The sequence below is a fragment of the Anoplopoma fimbria genome, chromosome 17, assembly GCF_027596085.1.
Source record: "Anoplopoma fimbria isolate UVic2021 breed Golden Eagle Sablefish chromosome 17, Afim_UVic_2022, whole genome shotgun sequence".
Lineage (NCBI taxonomy): Eukaryota > Metazoa > Chordata > Actinopteri > Perciformes > Anoplopomatidae > Anoplopoma > Anoplopoma fimbria.
Window position 1 is genome coordinate 15,920,184 of NC_072465.1, and position 25,504 is coordinate 15,945,687.

The 25,504-nt window shown below is 39.7% G+C and overlaps 2 protein-coding genes across 2 annotated transcripts; both read left to right on the forward strand.

Annotated features, from left to right (window-relative positions):
• Window positions 1-1,151: 1,151 nt before the first annotated feature.
• LOC129106078 (transketolase-like) lies at window positions 1,152-9,506 on the forward strand. Its single transcript, XM_054617401.1, has 14 exons — window positions 1,152-1,258; window positions 2,965-3,082; window positions 3,192-3,305; window positions 3,417-3,514; window positions 4,438-4,629; window positions 4,878-4,996; window positions 5,129-5,325; window positions 5,464-5,628; window positions 6,762-6,918; window positions 7,384-7,514; window positions 7,632-7,715; window positions 7,860-7,953; window positions 8,519-8,641; window positions 9,319-9,506. Exons 1-14 carry the CDS (start codon window positions 1,152-1,154, stop codon window positions 9,504-9,506), a joined length of 1,887 nt encoding a protein of 628 aa, XP_054473376.1.
• A 3,845-nt stretch (window positions 9,507-13,351) lies between these two features.
• Window positions 13,352-24,997, forward strand: LOC129105546 (protein bicaudal D homolog 2-like). The gene is made up of 8 exons (XM_054616622.1): window positions 13,352-13,836; window positions 17,426-17,638; window positions 18,559-18,711; window positions 19,101-19,559; window positions 20,523-21,518; window positions 21,744-21,895; window positions 22,271-22,502; window positions 23,672-24,997. Exons 1-8 carry the CDS (start codon window positions 13,597-13,599, stop codon window positions 23,672-23,674), a joined length of 2,448 nt encoding a protein of 815 aa, XP_054472597.1. The 5' UTR covers window positions 13,352-13,596; the 3' UTR covers window positions 23,675-24,997.
• Window positions 24,998-25,504: the final 507 nt, after the last annotated feature.

Consider the following 25,504-nt stretch of genomic DNA (forward strand, 5'->3'; position numbering starts at 1 on the left):
AAAAGATGTGGAGTAATTCATCAGTATGCAAGCTTAAAAAATGTGTAATTCTAAACTGAACAGGATGATTTAGTCTTTCGGACTTGTGTTGAGTTGAGAAAGTTGTCTTTATTTTTTATTTTATTTTTCTCTTGGTTTTGTTGTTTCATCGATTTTTGTGGAATATGAATGTATGCTTTTTTTTTGTGGATGGATTATCTTGCTCTCTGTGTCTCTCACATTCTCTCTTTTGTTCTGTCTTTCCCTCTTTTTCTCTTTCTAATTCACCCTTTGTTCCCCAAATTCATCATCTTTATTTTCCTGGTTAATTTCCAACAAAAGCAAATAAGGGCAAACAAAAGACTGGGTGTTTTTGTGAGTGAATAACAAATTCAAAAACAACTGTCCATCCTTTGGCTATACGCCATTATATCCCTGAGTGTCACATGGGGCTGGAGCTAATGCCAGCTGACGTTGGGCGAGAGGCGGGGCACCCTGGACAGGTCGCCATCTGAACACAGGGCTGACACATAGAGACAGAAAACCATTCACGCTCACATTCACACCTACCATCAAGACCTGAATTATTAGTTCAGACAGTAGCTAACGCCAAAGTAAATCAGGGTGAGATGCTTCAAATGCCCCCAAGCCCCTCCCCAAACCCCCACCCAGCCCCTCCAAATTATCCAGCCTCTCCTTACAGACACACTAATGCACATCTAGCTGAGACACACCTCCACCATCACAGTCACACAGTAGCCAATGAAATGAGTGGCATTCAATTTTAGCAGCAACACCCAGCTCACGTCACAGGCTTCCCCCTCCTCCTCCTCCTCTGTGTGTGTGTGTGTGTGTGTGTGTGTGTGTGTGTGTGTGTGTGTGTGTGTGTGTGTGTGTGTGTGTGTGTGTGTGTGTGTGTGTGTGTGTCTGTGTGTGTGTCTGTGTGCAGTGTGTCCTTGTGCATCTATGTGTCCGCACGCCTGACAGGATAAATCCAGCTTCTCTTCCATTCTCTCTCTCTTTCTCTCTGGCTCTGTTACTAACACACACACACAGGTGCTGCTCTCTGGCAACCCTCACTCTATCATACACACATTCAAAACATACAAACTCAATACAGGATCATAGTTGGTCCACTTTTCTTGTGCTGAGGAACTTGTAATTTTGCCTTCATGGAGGATTACCACAAACCTGACCAGCAGACAGTGCAGGCGCTGAGGAACATCGCCAACCGCCTCCGAATCAACTCCATCAAGGCAACAACTGCAGCAGGCAGCGGGTGAGTTGCCTCCACTGACTCTCAGATATGAGCTTTAATACTGTGAATGCAATGCAGACATTCAAACTGTGGGCAAAACATAATGCAAAAGTAATATTTCTTTGCAGCATGCATACATTGAACACCAGCAATCACATCTAGTGGACTACATACATGCATGTTCAGATGCACACACAGACATGCAAGTGAAAGGCCAAAGGAACAGCATGTCCTGCCTTTGTTCTCCTCATTTGGTCTAATGGAGGAATCAATTTGGCCATCCAAAAATGTTTTTTGATAAATTGAGCACTTTATCCCTTATCATTGAATTAATTAAATAAAATAGAACTACACTACACCATTTTTATATTGTTCTGCTTTATGGAATATTTATAGTATAGAAAATATACACCATGTTGCAGAAATATCCGTGCATCGGTTTATCCTTTTGAGCAAAGAGCAGATATCATACACAAGGGTAAAATATTCACAGCTGACATTAAAAGTAAAAAACTTGAGTTTTTTTCTGATGATCGGATTTTCATATTTTGGACAAGAACTCAATTGTATATGATTTTTGGTTACATTTCAAAATCTTATATTTACTTTGTTTGCAGGATGAATATTGTATTTGATTTCTGACCTCAGAGAGGTTCTACGCCCACATGCAGTTTACCACAATAGACCCCCATGTGCAATGCCCGTTGGAATGTATGTGGGGTATTGAGTATTGCATGCTGCTGTAAGAAAAGGGCTTTAGAAGTGTAATTGATGAACTGAAATATTGTATATCATGTCCTCTTATAGCTATGGTAAATATTGCTGTTGCATTGTTTAATGTATGTCACAACATAAAAATTCGGGAAGGAATGTCTCTTTAGAGATCTGTAGAATATTTGTGATTTTTATTATCATTCACACCCGTGTCAAGCACAATATTGTCGTATATTTGAAGAATGAAGAGGGTTATCATATTGAAGCCCAACTCCCCTTTCCTCAGTTCTGCAGTGTTGAATGGGAACAAAGAGAAACACTGAATTACATTTTACAGAATGTTGCTTAACCTCAAATTAAGGTCAAATAACTTCTGCATGTGTTATATATTTGTTCATTATTGAGTGAAATACTCAAATACCTTTATTAGGGGGAAAGGCCAATAACCAGCCATTGATATCACCAAAAATTGAGTGCCTTTGAGTAAAGTATACAGCATGTTGTCCATGAGGCTCTGTGATGGGCTCTATTTAAACCACAAACAATCTTTATACAGCATTTCAGTTCATTTCAAATATAGTTACTGGTCCAACAAGCAACTATTTGGGGTTTTCCAAGGCTTTGTGACATTGAAAATAAAAGCAGTTATTTGGTCAATTAACTATACTTTGCTTTTGTTTGGTCATTGATTACAAAATCCCACTGAAATGTTCCCCTTTTTATCCTTCTCATAAGGGTGTATATGTACTATTTTCAATAACAGTAATTTTACATTTTTACATGAATTCACAACTTGATTACATTGACTGTATCTCTAGTCACAACTCTGCAATGATAGTACAGCATTATAAGTCTTTAGCATCACTTTCCACGTGTAATAAAATGCATTGTAGTATTCATTAAAACCTGATTTTCAACATATGTCTGTGTTTCTTTGTGGCTACTGTACATTCCTGTGTGTATGTTAATGTACTTATGTCTGATAGAACAGCACTGTCTCCTCTGTCCTACAGACACCCTACATCATGCTGCAGTGTGGCAGAAATCATGTCTGTGCTTTACTTCTACACCATGAAGTACCGCCCTGAAGATCCCAGGAACTTCAACAGTGATCGCTTCATCCTGTCCAAGGTGAGAGTCGGGTGTTTAATTGTCCAACAGAATTCAAACTTTTCCTTGAACTACTTCAGTGTATTTTGACGAACATAATGTTGATTTGTGATCGTTTTTTCTTCCACAGGGTCACGCTGCTCCGGCCCTGTACTCCATGTGGGTTGAAACGGGCTTCCTGAAGGAGAGCGAGCTCCTCAGTCTGTGCCAGGTTGACTCTGCCCTCGAGGGCCACCCAAACCCTGTAAGCTGTCACATACTGTACCACACCTTGTGAATCATGTCAGGCAGCACAAACAGGTTTCCAGCTCTCTTTAACAACATTTTATTGTGAATGTGTATGTGTTTATTTCAGAAGCAGCAGATTGTGGACATAGCCACTGGCTCCTTGGGGCAGGGTCTTGGTGTGGCCTGTGGAATGGCTTACAGTGGGAAATACTTTGACAAGTCCAGGTAATCTTTCATACATGTGGACACATACGAATGAAAGAATAAACATTTAATTGTTTTTGTTTTTTTTGCATTTTAAATGTCTTTCATGCATTTAAAAATCCCTTGCCATTTATAGTTACACACTGACTGAATGTGGTGTGTAGATGTACAAAGCATTTTTAGGATTATCTTAATTTAAATTTTAGGTCCCCATTATACTTCTCTCGAGTGCTCAGTGATTGTGATTTTCCAGTTTTTTGTGGGCGTGTGCTGCGGCTACATGCTCTACTCTCACGATTATTCTGCTCTAATAATCACAGGCCCTGCAGTCATATCTCACTTATTTTTTACCATCCAGGCTGATTTATTCTCAGATTCAAATTCAGGCATTGTGCTTTCAACCATGCATATTTTTTCGAAGTCTATTGTTCTAATTTAGTATCAATAATCATTCAATTTTCCTATGTTATTTTACCTTTGTATGGTGACAAAAAGAAACCAAATACATTGGCTAATGCACCTACTGTTTATAGAGGACATTTTGACTCAATCTGGTAGGCTAATATTTGACCCATAGGACTCTATGTCTACATTAATAATTAAAGCCAGAAAAATACTTATTTTTATTTATAAAATAAGATGATGATTTGTCCCATTTAAAGACTGTGGGATTTTTATAGAATACATGTTTTAGAAGCAGGTGTGAAACTTGCAGGTTTCAGCCACACCTTCAAGGGCCTCAGGAAGCTTTTATCATGTCACAGCTGGTTACCATCACAACTGTCAGATAATGGTGAGAGAATCAGTCCAACTGGAAAAGTGTCAAAGAACATTTTCGTGAGATTTGCACCCCGTCCTCATCTGATCGTTCACCACGCACACATATATACACAAACAGAGAGACACACACTAATCGCATAATCTCACCCTGTTCTCTAACTCAGTTATCGTGTGTACTGCCTGCTGGGGGACGGCGAGATGTCAGAGGGTGCCGTCTGGGAGGCAATGTCGTTCGCCTCCTACTACCAGCTTGACAACCTGGTGGCCATCATGGACATCAACCGTCTGGGCCAAAGTGACCCTGCACCCCTGCAGCATCATGTGGAGAAATATCAGAAACGCTGTGAAGCTTTTGGGTAATAATGAATAACACTGAAAATCCACATGGCAGTTGAGACTGATAGTGTCAATGTACTCTATATGCTGTTTTGGAAGATTATATAGAAGGTGGTGGTAATACAACTAGCACATATAATGTCTATCCATAACTATTACATTTAGTTAACACTGTCCTGGTGTGTGTCCATTCCATCTACCTATATCAATTATACTGTACCAAGTGTGTCTCAATATGTGGCTTTAATGTGGGTGTGTGTATGTGTAGATGGCATGCCATTGTTGTGGATGGACACAGTGTGGAGGAGCTTTGCAAGGCTCTGAGCCAACCACGTCATCAGCCCACCGCCATCATTGCTAAAACCATCAAGGGCAAAGGCATTCCAGGTAACTGTCACTATCCACTCCTCATCTGCAAATGCATTGCTCTCACTCTAGTGCATATTACGTAACAAGCCCAAGTGTGTAACCCTTACACAATGTTTAATTCTATACCAATGTGATGTCGTGTGGTTTCAGCTGCAGAGGATAAGCTGGGGTGGCATGCCAAACCTCTGCCCAAAGACATGGCGGAGATGGTTATGAAGGATCTGCAGAGCCGCATCATGAACAGCAGCAAGCACCTGTACCCTCCTGCCCCCGTAGAGGACTCCCCACCGGTCAGCCTGAGGAACATCAGGATGCCGAGCGCACCCAGCTACAAGGCTGGCGAAAAGGTTTGTCGCCCGCACACTGGAGCAGCAAGTTCACACAATGTCTACAGAAACCACAGAGGCTAATTATTTAATTATTTATACAGATGAACCAACAACCTTTGTTAATGATTGATTTGTTTGGCCCTTCTGTCTTTATAGATTGCCACACGGAAGGCATATGGGATGGCGCTGGCCAAATTAGGCCGCTACAATGAACGCGTTGTGGCCCTTGATGGAGACACTAACAACCTCACCTACTCAGAGATCTTCAAGAATGAGCATCCCAACCGCTTTGTGGAGTGCTACATCGCTCAGCAGAACATGGTAGGATCCCTCATGAATCTACAGAATTAAGCTGATTTCACAAAGATATTTTAAAACATATATTTATTTAAAATATATATATCTTCTGTGTCTTTTTTTAAAAAACTTATTAAAAAACACAAACAAAACCTCCTTCTTTCTGTTTAATGTGGGAATTTTGCTGATTAAATTGCTCGTTCTCAGCTCTGATTGGATATGAGTACAAACCTACATCTCACAGCTGTCAGTCTGATTATTTAATTATACATGACTTGTCTATCCATAATGCGAGTCATCTACCTTGTGATGGCCATTGTGGCTGCTGCTGACAGCACCCCTTCTTCTGCCTCTGTAAATATCTTATCTGAGCTTGGATTAATAATTTGGAAAGAGGCGATCGGACATTAATTCCTTGTGCTGTTAGGGCTCCAGCAGCAGCCAACTCCAATGTAGGTCAGGCGTGTGTATGATGATAAGCAGTCATGACAAGTGTAGTCAGAAGTAAAATATTAATCAGCGCAGAGGGTGGGACCATCTGGCCGAATGCATGAGAAAAGTCAAATGTGAATGGCAAAAGGTCTTTGGCTAGTAGAAATAGGATGAATACCAGTTACATCGAATATTTATTAGTATATAATATACTTTTGACACTATAAAATAAAAACAAAGAAATGTCCTTTTATTGTATACATTAATTATGAATGGATTCCTACTCTTGGTTTGGATGAAACATCTGCTAGTTCAAAAGCAGGCTTTAAAGAAGTAGTTTGCTTTCTCTGATTGATCTATAAGAATTGATCTAACATCACATTTGCACTTTCATGGATGCTTAGCTGTTGCTTTTGCAGAACAAAGGAAATAAGTTGTGGGGCTGGAATCTTAGAGACAGGACAAAGGAAATGATTTGGATGAAGAGGTATGCAACTGATTCCACACAGATGGACAAATAAGCTGTGGAGCTTTGGAGAAACCTCTACTCTTTGACTGTCTTAACGTGGTCTTTGGTTCAAAGAGGCTTTCAAATACAGTTTGTGCGGCAGATATTTGGACCTCTCTGTGATGTTTTGGGGATCAAGCATGTGTGACCGTTGAAAGGTTATATCTCTTGTGCTGTTATATAGGTACTAACAAAAAATAATAATTTCCTTTCCCAGGTCAGTGTTTCAATGGGATGTGCTGCCCGTGAGAGGAATGTTGTGTTTGCTAGCACTCTTGCTTCCTTTTTCACCCGCGCCTACGACCAGCTCCGCATGGCAGCCTTCTCAGACAGCAACATCAACCTGTGTGGCTCCCACTGCGGCCTGTCCACCGGTTAGTAACCTGCTGCTGATGAGCCAGGCACACCACAACCCCTCTCACACACCTTTATTCCCCTCACACTGAAGCCAGACATTTGAAAACAGACATTTTATTTGACCTTATTCACAGTTTCACTTAAGGTGATACATGTATAAAAGAATGATCTGTGTGTGTTTGTTAGTGTGCAGTCTTTTCAATCCTTTATCACTTTCCCTCTAATCCTGTGTTTTCCTTGCTGTATTTACCCCCTTTGCTCTCACAGCTAGTTTTCAATCCTCCCCTTTTCTCCCTTCCTGTCTGCCCTGGAAGCTGTCAACAGGGAACCAGGTGTCCCTCTGTTAGTGCAGGTATTCTGCATGCAAAGTCTGGCTTTATGTCTGTACATCTGCATGCATCAGCTCACCTGACCTGTGAAAAAAGCCTTTGGGACTTTATAAATGTTTGACGTATGAAATCAACTATATGTACATATTACAGGAGAGGAAGGCCCCTCTCTGATGGGTCTAGAGGACGTGGCTATGTTCAGGGCCCTTCCCAATGCGACCATTTTCTACCCCTGTGACGGTGTGTCTACAGAGAAGGCTGTGGAACTGGCTGCTTCCACAAAGGTATGTAAAAACCGAAATGCTTTCATACAGTACCTGTGAAACATTATTTATTAGCAAAACAGCCTATTCGCCGAAAGAATGTCCCAGTGATGATTGTCATGTTTCCCTTCAAAAAAGGGTGTTTGCTACATCCGAACCAGCCGCCAAGACTGCGCCATCATCTACAACAGCAATGAGGACTTCCATGTTGGACAAGCTAAGGTGAGACAGTCTTTGTGCTCACATAGCTGTTAAGGTGGTGTGAGGAAAATTAGAAAAATAGAGAAATATTGCTACAAAATGAACACAAGAAGCACTGTCAACACTGTAACCTGAAACAGAAGATGACACCTCTCTCCTTGCCAGGTGGTGTACCAGAGCAAAGAGGACCAGGTGACCATAGTGGCAGCTGGAGTGACCTTGCATGAGGCCCTGGCTGCAGCTGAACATTTAAAGAAAGGTACAGTACATGAAATACTTTTTGATCATTAAAGATAAGATATATACCAAATCACATCTTACATATCCAACAGATACAGAATATGATATTTTGAATCACTGTCACTCATACTGGATGACCATGTTTGAAGATGATTCACTGTTTATCAGAACTGGCACAGACAGTTATAAATTGTTTTAATAAATTACATTTAAAATTTGGTGAAATAAAGGTTGGATTCTTCAATGTTACCAGGTGTAGTTTTGAGCATTACTGTGAATTAAAACTTGATGTAAAATATTTATTGTATACATTTTGGCCACTGATTTTGCAACAGTGCGGCTTGGTGTAAACAAACCTTTATCTATAGAAGCTACATTTGTGATTTTAACGTAATTTAACTGATATTTCATACAATACATGCATTGTGTGGATATTAATCACTAGTTACTGATTAAAACAGGCATTTACAAGGACATCCTGGCCTTAAAACCACTAATTGAATTACGTGTCTCAGTTGAAGCAAAGCCATTAACATTATTATGCTATATTTCATATCCCTCAACTGAATGAACTTAATTTTCAGAGAGGATATCTGTCAGGGTCATTGACCCCTTCACAATCAAACCACTGGATATCAAAACTATTATCGACCACACGCGTGCTACCAGGGGACGGATCCTCACTGTGGAAGACCACTACTACGAAGGTATGTTTCCATGAAATTTGCTCTTACTGTTCAGCTTCTGCATATTGTATGACCACCACCAACCTTACAGCAACAAGCCTCTCAGCATAATGCAGCAGGGCCCATGTCATTGGTCTGCATCCTGGGGTGTGTTGTGGTGGCATGTTTTCATTGGTTCAGCGACAGAGACGCAATGTGGTGGCATTTGCTCATTGGCTGAGGGGAGGCTGACTGGATGTTGCGTGCCCTCATTGCAGGCAAGGTATTGGTATTGTGGTGCATTTTGCGAGAGCCAGAGAGGCAGAGTGCTGTCAGATTTCCTTAACTGAGCTTGTGCCCATGGGGCTCTGTGTGACCTAGATAACACAGACAGCCATGCCCTATGCCTGTTAAGAGAAAGGGGACGGGTGATGGCACGGACTTGACTAGACAAAGGATTCAGTCTGATGTTGGGAATCTCATTCATTTTACATCTGGACCAGATAGTGATATAGTGGTGGAGGACATGTTTAGTTTTAACTTGTTTGTAATATTTTCTGTTCCTCTCTAAGTACTGTATACATAATGACATCATGCTTATACGCAGCCTCATTTTTGCTGTCAATTAAGCTTTAAAGCCTTTGAGGCGATTGGGTTCCCCCATCCTTCAATGAGGATTTGTCTTCCCTCCACACATCTGATTAATTGTTGTTCCACAGGTGGCCTTGGGGAGGCAGTGTCCTCTGCAATGGTCAATGAGTCTGGCTTCAATTTGCATCGTCTGGCCGTGTCCCATGTCCCGCGCAGTGGTAAACCACATGAGCTGCTCAAGATCTATGGCATCGACCGTGACTCCATCACCCAGGCCGTCCGCAAGATGCTCAGCAGCTCTACCAACGCCAAGTAACTTTATCGCTGCCCCGCCCACCTATCTGATCACACCCCTGCAGATAATGACAAACAGTCAAGTATGTTTTTGATTCACATGACACCCAGCTCTTTAAATTCCCTCACCATGAATGCCCCTGAGTGTGTACTGAAGTAATGTGATTTTGTGCTGTACACTTTGAAGTAGTTCCACATTTACCTTTTTTTCATGCATCCATCACCTCACACACAAGAACAGAGACAAACAAATGTCCACACTCCTAAACTCATTGTCATAAACCCAGTTCAGTAATCAAAATGTGTCCATAACTGACTTTGTTGTTGGTGGATGTTCACCATATAAAACAATACATTGTTACATGTTCAACATGAGTACTGTGTGATGCCCTCATGCGTTTTTTTAATGCTCTTTGATTAATTCAACTGGAAATGTTTTTATATTGTTCTGATGTAGCTCTTGGGTGGGGCGTAGTTTTGAAGTAGTTTATCATGACAATAGTGTCAGAAATAAGCTAACCGAGTTGTTGTTTTTAGAAAGTAGAGGAGAAAAAAATTAAACAAATGTAGGTAGGTCATAAACAGCAGTCACTCCAAACATCAGATCACATCTTCAGATCAGGTAATACTTTGTGGTTTCAAAAGTTCTGTCTTTTCTATTCAGCACTGTATTTTTTTGTTATTGATTTTGGTGTTACCATCAACCTACACACCTCCATGGTCATTTGTGCTAGCAGTGCAACTGGACCATACCAGCAGGGTGACGATGCATTACGTGGTCATTGGTGTCTTGTTTTTTTATATAAGGTGGAGGGCTGAGGGCCCTTCAAGTGCTGATTGAGAATATGGCTAGCTGTGACTGAAGCTAAAGTTAACCCAAGACCAAACACTTTCTTTGTTACTTGAAATTTTGTATGTACCTTACTTTCATGTAATAAAGCCCTCTGCATTTGACTTTGAGCGATTACAATAGTTTGTTCTTTTTCCCTAGAAGTATATTTGTGTAGAAGTGTGTAGTTCAAGCAGTACAAGCATACATACACAGGAATCAGTATTTAAACATTTAATTTAAACTGTGTCTAAGTAAGTGATGAAAAAGCATGATTCATGACAACAAACATTAGTATACAATCACTTGTTTCATAAATAAATTACTTTTCTACCATTCATCCATGAGATAGCTAATACATTTGATCTGTGAGATGATCATAAGATTTTCTGACAGATGATACATGTGTTCTGTTTCTGTGGAGATGTGCATGATTTCTGGTAGAATTCAGCATCTCTGAGTCTGAAGTTCAGTTCATCAAACACGACTCTGCTCTTCTACCTTGCAGAAAGAAACCACAGATATATATTCTGTGGTTGTAAACTCCTTCTACCGCCAGGGGCGCTGTCTCTTTCTCAGCTTCCTGTCAAAAAGATCATACAAATACCATAATTTCAAAGACATTGACCTGTGATAAAGCTACAAAAGTCTGTCAATCTATCGGAACAATGTGCAAAATTTAAATCAGCTTTTTAGTAAGCCAACCTACCTTAGAGAGCTGTATTTCCGCTTTGCTCCTCTAAGAGCAAACAACATGATTCCACATCCATAAGACAGCGTGTAGACTGGAATAAAGCACAACATGTAACCTGAGAAGAATTTCAAAGTATCTGCATACCTGCTGTTAGATATGTGACTTTACCATGATATGAGTTGAGGTTCAGGAAGGCCACAAAAAATGCAAAACAAAATCCCCAGTAAGCATCTAAAGAGAGTTAGAAGATAATGCTAGTTATAACAAAGAACAGGTAGTTTTTTAGATTTAGATTTCAAGGTCGTTGTTTTTATCAAAATAGTATGTATTCATGGCAGTTGCAGTAATATTATTACTTTCTACAGTGGGTAAATAATGATAATTCACTTTTAAAAAGGACTATAACACTATCAATCAGTTACAAATTATGTATAAACTCTTAGATATTAATAAAACCGTATTAAAACATCCTTTGAACACATTTTTTAGTGATGAATTATTATTTTTAAATGTAAATAATTAACAACAAATTGCTATCACAAATCATAACTGAATCAATTATCAGGTGTGTGTACCTCTTCTCTCATAGGGAGGGCCTTTACATCTCCTAGTATGGGGTGGCAGATCTGACAGGAAACATAAAAGATGAACATTGGTATTGTCATTGTTGTACAACAAAACATAAAGGGGATCAGGGAAAGTCTAAAACAGCATCTTTAGCAATTTAAAGGAACAACTTCTAGTTAAAGGTTTCTGCAATAACTATTATGTTTTGCAAACAAAGCTCAGCTTACCAGATACTATGCCCACAATCTCGAACACCATGGTGAAAAACACAGCAAGAACTGATGGAATCACGAGTGCTGGAAATGCAACATAAACATTATTTAACAGTTACAAAGTCCATTGTATAAACTTCAAATTAACCTCCAAACAAAAATAGGAAGGTCTGTTGATAAATTAGATCATGGAAATGTACATTGTTCCTACAAAATAAAAATGATTTAGCATTTAAGAACTGGAGTGATACTCTATGTCTGTATACTTACGACAAAAGGGCCTGTAGAGTGCCGTGCCACATCCCAAACCAAAGCAGATTGAATAAAAATGGTAATATTTGTCTGAAATGTTCAGAAGAAATATAATAGATTTAAGAAATATCTTCTAAATAAAGGCAGATTCCATTTGTTGTGTGCCAACATAATAATGTACATACAGTGTTGGTAAAAGTCCCCCTCCATATTCCTGAAAAAGAAACATTATCATTATCTATTGATAGAAACAGATCAACACAAATAGCTTGATGGATAAACACAAAGTAGGGTATTAATAAAAGACAGAAAGAGAAAGTAGGGAGACTGAAAAGAGAGAGAGAAAGCAGGAAATTAAATATAGTAATATCAAAATGAATAACTATACTGTACAGTGAGAGAATGGATTAACCTTACCACAGGTGAAAGACAAGGTATACACACCATTTATGTTCAGCTGCAGGTAAATGCTCCAGACAGGTGTAAGAACAACAGGATAACCAAACACCAAGCAGACAACTTCCTGAATCTAGTCAAACCACTCTGTCGCGTGAGGCAGACGGGAAGTCCCAGATAAGAATGTTTTGCTTTCACATTTGTATGTTTTAATGCTTTTACAGCCTGTCGTGAAGCAGTTAGTCCAATGTGTCATGGCTCAATGGCAATCAGTAAATCATTTGTTTTACTGAAGAGTTTGCCATTTTTTTTTTGCCATTTGGCATTACATCAGTTAACAAAGATAAGAGAAAACACGAATAACCTAAAGTGTCAGTCCACTTAATTGAGAAAAAAACAAAACATATTTGCTAAGAGAAGTTAAAATATACTGTATTGTCTCCAAAGGCAAAATTTTGCTTGGGAATTTGTGTTGCTCTGCTCTAATTCATATAATTTTAAATTAAATATAGTTTGGGTACAGGACTGTTAGTCAGGCAAAAACAGACATCTAGACTCCAAGAGCTTGTGACGAGCACACAATAATCCAGTTCATCAGAAACACTCAATAGATGATTCATTCTGAAAATAATTATTTGAAGCCATAACCACAATATCAATCTTGGGTAAAGTTGTAATTTTACTACAACACCTCTAGATGGCAGTGCTGCATTACACTCCTCCGTTGTTACTGAATCACGTCCAAACCCACGCAATGCATTCTGGTACTTGACGTAAAAACGGCAGCTGCCGTTCGTAGTCGTTGAGATACTGACGTCACCCTTAAAACTACATTTCCCTTACCTCTCATACCGATTTGAATGTCGTGCAGGGGTATTTTTTTTTTTTTTTTTTTTTTTTTTTCTCCCCCAATCGCTGATCTCAACTGAAGTTTCCTCTGTCAGCTTCCCGAAAAGCCTCAAGAAACTCCTCGAAAATGACAAAAGTATCGTCCGTGTTGAGCATCGTTAAAGTCGTCGGCGGGAAAAGGCAAAGGGAGCTGTAAGTCCCGACAATGCGGCTCAAACAAACCCTGCAGTGATTTGTGGTCTCGGTGGTTTTGTGCTCTTTGCTAGCTAGGGGCTGGGTCCCGTTACAGTCGGGGAGTCGGCGGCTCACCAAGATGTCCATGGAGGAGCAGGAATTCCCCGATGCGGTCCTGGTGACTGAGGCCGGGCCGCAGTGGCTCCGCGTGGAGGTCGAGCGGCTCACCCGGGAGCTCCGGGAGACGACCCATGAGAAGATCCAGGCGGCTGAGTACGGGCTGGCGGTGCTGGAGGAGAAGCAGCAGCTCAAGCAGCGACACGATGAGTTGGAGACAGAATATGAGACTGTCCGACACGAGCTGGATCAGCTGAAGGAGGTAAACCGAGGTCATGCACGCAGCCGGACACCTTGAAATGTGTATCTGCAACGAAAATATCATTCTGCTGTCCAAGCCCACGCAATGCATATGTCCCCCCTGCTGCTGCTTTGGACGTGTCAGTCAGAACCACAACCTCTGTAATCAGAACCAACATAAGTTATGCAAGATGAGCCATCGATCATGGGCCTGGGTCCTGTACAGCTCAGACATAACTTGGTATAACTTCAGCTCATGCCATCAAAAACCACAAAGTACCAGTAAGAGTGAACTGACTGACTGATAATTGTCTCTGGATATTCTCTTATGAAATGACTGATGTTGGCAGCCAAAAGCTATTTATAGTCGTTATAAGTAGCCGTGGGGTTCAACATGTAAGTTGTCTTCACATTGACTGATACGATTAACATTTCTTTTTGGTCACATGCCCGTACTTGCTCTTGGTATGTAAGGTTGAGGCCTTCAAATTAGATGTCTGCAGCTGCAGCAGTATGTCAAATTTAGATGCCTATGTGGCCAACCTTCTATTAGATTATTGGGTTTAAAAGTAACAGGAAGGATCAGGCTCGTATGGCAAGTCGTTTTAACTTCTAATAGCTAGACTGGATATGTATTGCAGATATCCTTGATTACATTCTTCCTAGGCATAATTTTCATTTCAGATGTCAATAATGTAATTTTGAATATCCAAGATACTTTGTGGCTGGTAAAAATGTCATTACGTATACCCACTATCACTTAGACACAGATATCTACAATTAGTATTATGACAATGCAATGCCAAAATGGCTCATTTCAGTTATGACCACAGTGTATGGTTATGACTAGTAACAATTGGATTGTAGATAGCTGACATGTTAGTTTTTCGAGTAAGAACTCTATTGTATACATCCAGAAATGCAGTTATGAATATCTGAATATTTAAAGCCAAATTCACATCATTGGCATTGACATTGTGGATATCCAAAATAACAGTTGTTGATTGGAAAAAAGTAGTTGTGGATATTTGTTTCGGCAAGTACAATCAAAGTTCTGCTTTCAAGTGAGAATTTAAAAGCAGATTTCTTTCATTTCCATTCTTACTAGTGAGAATACAACTTTTGACTAGGAGAAATGCTTTTATGGTGAAATACGTATAGGTGCGTGGTTCAATAAACATTAAGACCCCTTGCGATAGGGCTCTAGTAGAAAAGACGCATGTTTAAGACTTGTTTTGAATCTTGAGGAAGATAATATCCCTCCATGGTATTTTTTTTTAACTCCCCTATCCTGATCTCTCTTATGTATTAATTCTGCTCATTGGAGAGGCATTTCTAACAAGCTACTACAACAGTACTAGCCTCTGGTTGCCCTGAATTTCTCCTTACCAGCTACACCTTTTTGGGATTTGTCAATGTGGTTGGGTCAGTAAAGCAGAAGAGACCTTGGTTCACATGGCAAGGAGGTTTCCTTCTTTCATAATCACCGTCCAATTCAGATGCCTGACACTGGTTTTACCCAACTCATTTCAGCAGTAAAATGCCATGCTGTTGTATCAACAAATCTCTTTTCACATCCATTATGACTCCAACACAGTTTTTCTCTTAGTATGAACATGCCAGTCTGAACATCACCTTTAGATTTCTTAGGGGGATAATCATTAGCTGCTCTTTCTAACACGCATTGATGCTAAAAACTGCAAAAATTAGAAAATGAGGAAACGGTTAGACAAAAGAAGAAGCGATATTAGCTACTAAGATCCTAACTTGTGGGAAATGTTGACCTCATTTTTAGAGAGAAGTTGGGGTTTTCCCTTCTGCTCTGTATAAAAAGAGCCTTGCAGACAGTTTTTTTTCAACCTTAAGAGGACCTGCATCCTACGGCACTTCCACATTGGACTCAACATGCAACAGTTGTGGTCGCCACCTGTTATCGACTATATCTCCTTTGCTCGCTCTTAATATTTTTGTGTATTTGAATATTTATTTTGTGGTGTTTCACTGGTTACCAGAAAGCCACAAATGCAAAACATTGGTTACAGAAAACAGCTTTGATAGTGAACAAGAGATTCTCTGGTTGAAGTCGGTCTCTTCCTGAGCTGTAAACCAAAAAAATAAGAACGAGGTCTGTTTAATCACAAGCATTACTACACATGAATGCATTCAGTCCAAATTTCAATTAGGGTCGCAACTAGCAATAAATTTGATTATCAATGAAGCATTTTATTTTTTCAATTGATCATTTGGTCTATTAAATGTCTCAAAATAATGAAAAAGCTTGTTACAATTTCCCACAGCCAAAAGTCATGTGCTTAGGTTGTTTGTTTTATTCAACCAAAAGTCAAAGCCTTAAATATAATCAGTTCACTGTCATATATGACAAAGAAAATAATTGAATCCTTATATTGAAGAAGCTGCAACCAGGGAATGTTTGATTTAATGTTCGATTTAGTTCATGGGTTAATTGACTAATCGTTACAGCTCTTTTTTTTCTGTTAACTAATAACACCTCCAGACTCGCTTGTGTCCTCTCTGCATGAGTTTCAATGACTTATTCTAAGTTGTGTCTCGATGCAGATTTTGTCCATGTTACATTATTCATGGAACAGACAGTCCAGTCACTGTGACTCACTGTTGTTGTCATTGTCTTGGTATCTCATGACTCTGAGTGTTGCTTTTCTCTTTTTAGTAGAGGATGTAAGTGCAGGAATCCCCCATGATCACCCAGATTGATTTCACGTTATGATTGACCTTACTTGTGACACATATCCTTTTGTTTGACTGAAAACTTTTCAGGAATAAAAGGTGGGGTTAGATGCTGGTAAGAAGGAGAGCTACAGCTCTGTGGTGGGTTTCAGGGCTTTCTTGGACAGTAGATGTTATGTCACCAGTTTGGCTCAGTGCTCGTTGGCTTGAAGTCTTCAAGCCTTTTAGTCAAATGGCTGTGGGAATCTGACATCAACCTGTTATCCTATTTAAACTTTGGCTCTGAATCTGTCAATGCCTCCATTAGACCCTGCCTTTCCCACCTCTCTGCTTTGGAAAGGCTTTTAACAGACCAGAGAGCGAGTGGTTTTAATGTGTCACCAGTTCCTCCTGCATCTTGAGGATTTTTTTTTTTTGTGGTTATTGTCTTTCAAAATGACTGAAATATGCCAAGAATGCGGCAGCTTTTCAAATCAATAGCAAAACAGTAACTGGCCATTTCAGCGTTTAACTGTAAATTTAAAATTGAGTTTTCTCATGTTAGATTTCTAAGACAGATTAAACAGAATGAGAGTGTTTTCCCCTGAATGTGAATTGGACAACAGCAGTCTCTAGCTTGCTCCACGTTGTCATGTTAGCAGGACAAATTCGTATTTATGCAGTTAAAATGTAATTGGTGCATGATTTTTTTTTTTGTCATGCTCTGTTAGTGTGTAAGATGAACATTATGACATAACACGGAAATGTAGCAGCAGGATAACACAGCACTTGTGAGTGAATGGTCTTCTGTAACACAACAGAAAGAGTGGACAGCTAGTAATAGATTCAGTTAATGATAGGCTCTTGGTATTTTTGAATAAACACTTTGGGTAAAATAACCCTAATCTGTCTTTCTCTGTCCCCAGGCCTTTGGACAAGCGTATTCAGCCCACAGGAAGGTGGCAGCAGATGGGGAAAGCAGGGAAGAGTCACTGATGCTTGAGTCTGCCAGTAAGGACGCTCTCTACCAGCAGAAGGTCCTGGAGCTGCAGAATGAGCTCCGACAGGCCAAAGACTCCCTCACAAGCGTACAATCTGAAAATGATCGCCTGTCGTCCATTGCTCTGGAGATAAGAGAGGTGATCGTTAAATTATACAAGTATTAGAAAGCAGAATCACAATATAAATGTTGTGCTCATTTGAATATTCTTATTTTCATTATGGTCCTAATGTAATATCAAGAATATAAAATACATCTCATGATCTCCCTGTTAAATTCTACAACATTCTGTTGATGAAGTCCTTATGTATCAATGAAAACTCTATTTTACCGAGTTGTTTCTAGTATGTTAACCTGAAATTGCTTCCTGGATGCTGTTGACACACTGATCTACCATTTGTTTTTGTTTTCTTTAGCCTTTTGTGTTGTAACTGTAAATGTTTTTCCTAAATCAAATGTTACTGTTTTGGTAGTGCTGATATCAGATTAGTTATTTTTCATTTTAAATGGAGGTCAGTAACGAAGCACGTCTTTCGTTTGAAATGGTACCCAAGAATTTTGTCATTTACGATCAAAATAGTATAAAAGAGAATGTTAGTAGAGCTAACTGAAGTTTAGACTGACATGGAGACCAGACAACCACTAGCTGTCAGGGTGACTTGTGAGAGAGTTGAAGTTTGTGCTTGTAGTGGGGGAGGGGTCAGTTAGCGGAAATGCAGTGAAACCAGCAGTAGAGATGATGTAATGGTCCACTGTGAGTGACACAAAGGATGTTCTCTGCCAGGACTCTCTGTAGTATGGATTGGTAAGTGGACCAAGTCCTCCTTCTGTCATTACACTTGCCTGCCAAAGTCTAGCCTCTGTGGTATGTGAAACATGCTGACACGCTGATCCTCATTTCACTTGACCAGATTAGTTGCAAGGATGTAGTTTGCACTGCCTGGGTGATTTTTTTCCCCTCAAAGATAGTTGGTATTTATGTATTTATTTATTACGTATTTTTTTCTTATACCTTCTCCTATAACGTGTCATAACTTTCCCCTCTTCTCCTGTGTACAGCATTCAGAGCTGGCAGAGCTGCAGCGAGGTCAGCTGCGTGATGACGTGAGAGAGTACAAGGTGCGAGAAGCTCGTCTGCTGCAGGACTACAGCGAGCTGGAGGAGGAGAACATCTCTCTTCAGAAACAAGTGTCTGTGCTGAGACAGAGCCAGGTAAGAGCAAGAAGATGGAACATAATACTCACTTTGTTACACATTTTGAAACTGGGTGGAAATTATGGGGAAAAAGTCATGTTGTTTTTGTTTAAACACCATTTTGTCACTCAAACTATACACATTATTATTTTTTTCTATAATAACCACATTGTAAGTCAAGAGGTTAAAGACATGTCGCCTTCCCAACACTTTTGACGTTTGCTAAAATTTGAAATTGTAATCAAAAAATGTTTATGCTGGCTTTAATTTAAACATTTTCACATCTAAAGTTTTTGTTTTATTGTCACTAGACACTATTTGTATGGTCATTTTGGACAAAAAAACCCAAATCAATATAGAAGTAAAATTATTAACAGTTTAATTTATATTTCTGACCATCTGCTAAGGTGGAATTTGAAGGTCTAAAGCATGAGATCCGCCGTCTGGAGGAGGACTCCCAGTGCCTACACAGCCAGCAGGAGGAAGCTGTGCGTCTGAGAGAAATCGCTGAGCGACAGCTGACGGAGGCCTTAGAAACGATCAAAACGGAGCGTGAGCAGAAGGCATCTCTTCGCAAGGAGCTCTCCCACTATATGACCATCGGCGGCTCTGTCAGCTCTTTCAGTATCTCCTTCGACAACCTAAAGCTCCATGAGGATTCCTCCATCATTACAGAGCCCGACAATGATGATCTCATCAGAGGCTTTGAAAACGGCTTGGCCAAGATAGGTGAAGGTGATGGAGACAACAGAGCTGCTGTGAACAAGAGAGGAGACGCTTTCAAGCCGGCTCCTAGCCTGGTGGACGACCTGCTGAGCGAGCTCAACATCTCTGAGATCCAGAAACTTAAACAACAGCTTGTGCAGGTATGAAATTCATGAAATCCTCTTTGACAATCCATTCATTACTTGCTGAATGAGTGCAGTGTGCTGCAGTGTCTGTCTGATTCCTTGTGTTCAACACATTCACGCAAAAGTCGATTTAACCTTCTACTAAAACATATCTGTATATAGCACAGCATGTGCGTGCACATAAGATTATCGTGCTAACTAACTATTCGTGGGAACATCTACGAGTGTTTGTCTGAGTAGATTCCTCTGGCCTTTAATTTACTCAGTCTGCTCTCTGCTCAACATATCCTCATGGTGGCAAAAGCAAATTATTAGGTTCAACATTATATCTATAATACAACAACTTCTCGATTTATGACAAAAGTATTATAAAGCATTTGTACTAAAGAGACTGTTGAATAAGCTTCAATGCAGTGCCTCAAATATTTTTTTTCCATTTTGAAATTACGAGAATCGAGAGCCTAAAGGTGCAATGCTCATTTACTGATACACAAACTTCAGAAAGTAGCTTTATTGACTGACGCCACATTTCATTTGAAAGAAGGCTACAGTTAGTGTTGAATTAAGTGTTCTAAAGTTATTTAATTTTGCCATTGTCAAAATTCTAATTCTTGATTACTATATTAGTAGACATTGTCAAATCTTTAACTCTCCACATCAAGTGTTGGTGGTAGGGAAAACATGTGATTGATCATCTATGGCCATATCAATTGTGTAAGCATTTTTACATTCATCAAATGTGGACATTTTAGGAGGATATTTGCTGAAATCAATTTTGTGAAATTTGAAAAAAACTGTACTCAGATATAGAAACTGTACTGGCTTTGATTATAGAGGGGAAAGGAGAGAAATATACAATGTGTGTTCTTCCAGCTCGCCAAAGGGCTTTTTGCCGCTTTCTTTTATTTTTAAAACATTTTTTATTTTGTGCTATAAGGTTGGCCAACTGACTGAAAGTGCTTTTATGTTCATGTTTAGGTGGAGCGGGAGAAAGCCGCCCTGATCAACTCTCTCCAGGAGAACCAGAAGCACCTTGAACAGGCCTATGGGACTGTGTCCGAGCAAAAGGAAACGGTCAACAGGCTGACTGAAAACCTCACTGCCATGAGGAAACTTCAGGCCAGTAAGGAGCGCCAGTCTGCCCTCGACAGTGAGAAAGACAGGGACAGCCACGATGACGGAGACTACTACGAGCTGGACATCAATGGACCCGAGATTCTTCAGTGTAAATACACTGTGGCGGTGTCTGAAGCCGGGGAGTTGAGGCAGGAGTTGAAGACTCTGAGGTCACAGTACGAGGAGTGTCGAACCCAGTACGAATGTGAGCGAGCGCGGCTGGATAGCGAAATCCAGGAGCTGAGGTCAAAGTTGGCGTCCCTGGAGAAGATTAGCCACGGCGACAAAGCAGAGGTGGCTCGTCTGGAGAAGGAGCTCCGTCAGGTCAGCGAGACGGCGGGAGAATCACTTGGCAGCCTTAACGTGGCGCAGGATGAGCTCATAGCTTTCAGTGAAGAGCTGGCCAATCTCTACAACCATGTGTGTATGTGCAACAATGAGACCCCTAACCGCGTCATGCTCGACTACTACAAAGAAGGAAAGGCCATAGTAAGAAAGGGGCATGAAGGGAAGGAGCACCAGTCTTCCATACTTCTCACTAATGGGCTGATCACTGAGACTGAACCTGGAAGTAATTCCAGCAGCACCTCAGCTGTGCCCGTCCCAGAGCACCGGCCAGAACCCATGAACGTCTATAACCTCGTAGCCATCATCAGGGACCAGATCCGCCACCTGCAGCAGGCAGTGGACCGCACCACAGACCTGTCCCGTCAGAGGCTTGCTAACCTGGAGTTGAGCACAGTGTCAGACAAGGACAAGGAGGCTTGCATGGGAGAGATCCTCAAACTGAAGTCCCTTCTGAGCACCAAAAGGGAACAGATCGCCACTCTCAGAGCTGTGCTGAAGGCCAACAAACAGGTCAGAGGACAACCCTGAGTGTGTCTGTGTGTGTGTGCTTGTGTGTATGCATGGCTGCTGTTTCTCAGAGGAAGGATGTTCATTGTTTCTCAAAGTGACAAGTGCAACAGAAAAGGATAACGGTCTTAAGCTAAAAATAACCACTGAGTTTAGACTTGACGGAAGTGCACGAAATGAATGAATGAATAATGAATGAATGATTATATAAGATCTTATTCCTTTTAGACGGCTGAGGTTGCTCTGGCCAACCTGAAGGGTAAGTACGACAGCGAGAAGGCCATGGTGACGGAGACAATAATGAAGCTCCGCAATGAACTTAAGGCTCTGAAAGAGGACGCTGCAACGTTCTCCTCTCTTCGAGCCATGTTTGCTACAAGGTATGATTATACATAATCACTGGTTTACATTTAACATTACCAAAATATCAAAAGATCCCTGATATTTCTTTATTTCCTGCTAATTCTGCCTCTTTTCAGAACAATTTCCTAATAATGAAACTAAAATTCAAGCAATTTTATGTCGGTGTTTACATTTGTGAGAGACTCAAAGCATTGTGGGAATTTCTGATGCAATACTTGTGCGCTAGCTGAGACCTCTTCCTCCCATCTGGAATAGGCGGTCTGGGAAATGGAGAAAACATGTGACAGTAGCAGCAGTTCAAGGCACATTGCTCCACCTGCTGGAAATAATGTTTATCGTCCTTTTCCCCTCTCTTACTCTTTTTCTCCACGACTCCCCTCTCTTTCCCTCAGGTGTGATGAGTATGTGACCCAGCTGGATGACATGCAGAGGCAGCTGGGTGCTGCGGAGGATGAGAAGAAGACCCTGAATTCTCTGTTACGTATGGCCATCCAGCAGAAACTGGCCTTAACCCAGCGCCTGGAGGACTTGGAGTTTGACCATGAGCAGGCGCGCCGCAACAATGCCACAGCGGGGGGTGGTAAGAGCAAAACAAAAGCCAAGGGAGCCTCGTCCAACCATCATGTAAGTCAGAACTTGTACTGCAGAACCAACTCTGAGCCACTAAGCATCAGTGGAGGCTCTGGGTTCTCATACAAGGCTTTATGTGGGCTTTTTAAACTTCTATATCTGTATTTTAAGATTTGTATTTCTCTCAGGCTTTGCATAAACACATATTTTCTAACACTAAAATTTCTGTTTGTAGAGCCGTTATACCTCTAAGACAATATAAGGCATACTAGTATTATTCCTATTTAATATGTTTGTACTGTTAACAATACATGGTTGTGTTTACGATGTTAGACCGGTTGAGCAGAACTACTCCTTTCTTTTGTGCTATTCTCAGTCATTTACTAGCATAAAAACTATTAAACTTTAAATTTAAGTTTGATTTTCTTGTTTTTGTAATAACATTTATAAACAGAATTTATTCAGTTGGCAACAATCTCCTGAGCATGGTGTATAAGCCTCTTTTTTTCATGTGATATTTATATCAAATTTGTATAAGCAGGTGTAATTTATTGGGAAATTATTTGAGGTCTGTGACGTGTTAATGTGCCAGGAAGTTGTTTTGTGGGGGGAGGTTGCAAAGAGGATGATGCTTCACGTAATCAACAAAACGTGATGTGAACAAGTGCTTAGGAATTTGAGCCTGAAAACCGTTTCTGAAGAGTTTGCAGAAAGAAGTTTTATTTTACAATTGTTATTCCATTTGTTATATACCTCCTTACTTTTCTAGAAACCATTAATTTATATGTAATCTCAGTTCATAATACAACTTTCTTTTTTTTGTTGAGATAACGATTGAAAAGAAAAAATAATGAAAAACTGTCTGCAGTAATCTGCTCAGTTTTAACTACAATAATCATGTTTTTGTTCCGAGATAAGATACTATTCTCAATTTTGTATCTAATGAATTCAGAATATAAAAAAAGGTTTATGTCAGCAAACAAGAGAGTCAAAACTATTTTAAATTATCATGAGATCATTAAAACATTCCCCGTAATATCAGTGACTCTTTGAAGCCGGCATGCATTACACAACTTCTCCTTTTCTTCCTGCTTCCATCTAAGTTTCCTCACCGCTATCTTCATAAACCTCATTTCAGTAATTAAAAGGAAATTGAAATTTCAACAATCAATCAACAATCAATCTAATGTGATTTACTTATTTTTTTTTCTTTCCATTTGCAGTAAATCTATCATGCCGAGTTTCCTTAAGGAGGTTCTTCAGAGTGTCTGTGACAGTTGCCAGTCATCTGGTTCCTTCACTCTCTAATCATGGTCCAAATCATGTTGCTAACACAAGATCACAAACACCAGTATTTTCCAAGGGCCTTGTTTTAGAGTGCCAAAAACAAGTACGTAAAATGATGTTGAACATGCAGAAAGAATGACTCATCGCATCTGTTGCCAACTGCAGTTCCCCAGTCTACCGACACTATGCACCACTATTACTGTTCTGCTAATTACCCATTGCCTGTGTAATCCTGACTGTGCACTTTTTGTTTCTCACTTGCTCTTAGGTGATTCCTCTTTCTTTAAAAAAATCATACTAATTGTTTCAAGTATTATATGATGTTTTTTTTACCGGATGTGCATGTTTATCTACCAGATTGTTGGTGATGTTTTCAAATGATTCTAAATATTTTTTTCCCTATTTATTTTATAGCAGCAAATCCAGAGATTATGTAGTTATTCTTTTTAAAACCAGAACTTTCACTCACTGGTTGAACTCCAACAAAAGAGACACATACACTTTTCTACCTTAGTTGTTTTCCTTTTGGCCTTAAATGTATGGGTGCCTTTCTATCAGGCCATAGCGACACTTTCAAAGTTATCAATATTCTTGATAACCATTATTTAGCTAAAAAATAATAATTCAGTATATTATTTTGACTATATAACCCTGCAAATATGGTGCTTCAGTTTCAGGGTCTTACTACATGTTGTGTTTTGGGGCTATTCTTTTGTTGACATGGCAGAGCTGTTACAAATTCAAGTATGCTTGTTATGACATAGAACGAGTATTAATGCAAAGCTTATTTAAATATTTTTAAGTTAAGGTCAGATGTTAATAGTATTCATACTTTATTCATGAAGGAGAGTTTTTAATGTAATTGTTTTAATACAACTTTTTGTAAACCTTTTGAGTCCTAAAATCTTTCAAACAACAAGGCCGCAGTGCTATTTTGTGTTACAAGGGCAATTTGCAAACATGGCAAGAAAAAGACAACTAAATGTTTATGCTATGTAAAAAAATATTGTTCACATTGTTGCTCACAAACTTGGTCCTCATTGATATTTTAAAATGTTTTTACCATACCTGTCATTGTATTTATTTGACACTGTTCAGACTAAAGGATGTCATCATCCTTTTCATTTCATAAGGGAGTTTGAGTGGAGGTGGCTGGTCATAATATTGACAAGACTGGACTTGTGGTTAAACACTAGCAAAATGCATAACTCTGGGCTACTGTCTCTGCTAACAGTTATGGCTGGTGTTGAAATAAATCTAACTTTCACAAAAGCGTGATTGTTGTTCTTTATGAATCAAAAAGATGTACCTCCTATTAACTACCATTTCGCAACACATGCTTGTTTCTTTTTTTTTTACCATAATGCTTAGTTCTTTCAATGTTTAGAAAATCAGAAAACAATAAATATTTCCGAGCTAACACTAACCTTTATTACATGTCAACAGTGAGAGTATTGACGGTTCAGCCGGTTTAGTAAGAGCCGTACTATTTCTATTTTTTACCTGTGTACCATATTTATTTTTTCTGAAACATACATACAGACCACTCAGCAACTTAATACAAGGTACATTATTGTGCATACAAACATATAAATAAGATATAAAATAGATATAGACCTCAAACTTAATGTTAGCAATGTGTACACGATAAGCTATTCATTTTACATTAATGTACATACACTTTTTGTTTATTCTTAAGTCTTGAATGAAACATGGATGTATCAAATTCTGTTAAAAAAAAGTTTTTTATTGGAGGAATGTAAAAATGG

Bases quoted from the DNA above. Each gene is read 5' to 3' on its own strand.
- LOC129106078 (XM_054617401.1), top strand. From the start codon at position 1,152: ATGGAGGATTACCACAAACCTGACCAGCAGACAGTGCAGGCGCTGAGG. The intron at 5,326-5,463 runs GTTTGTCGCCCG...CTGTCTTTATAG, and splicing joins GCTACAAGGCTGGCGAAAAG to ATTGCCACACGGAAGGCATA. The intron at 7,954-8,518 runs GTACAGTACATG...CTTAATTTTCAG, and splicing joins AGCTGAACATTTAAAGAAAG to AGAGGATATCTGTCAGGGTC.
- LOC129105546 (XM_054616622.1), top strand. From the start codon at position 13,597: ATGTCCATGGAGGAGCAGGAATTCCCCGATGCGGTCCTGGTGACTGAG. The intron at 17,639-18,558 runs GTGATCGTTAAA...TCCTGTGTACAG, and splicing joins TTGCTCTGGAGATAAGAGAG to CATTCAGAGCTGGCAGAGCT. The intron at 21,519-21,743 runs GTCAGAGGACAA...TATTCCTTTTAG, and splicing joins TGCTGAAGGCCAACAAACAG to ACGGCTGAGGTTGCTCTGGC.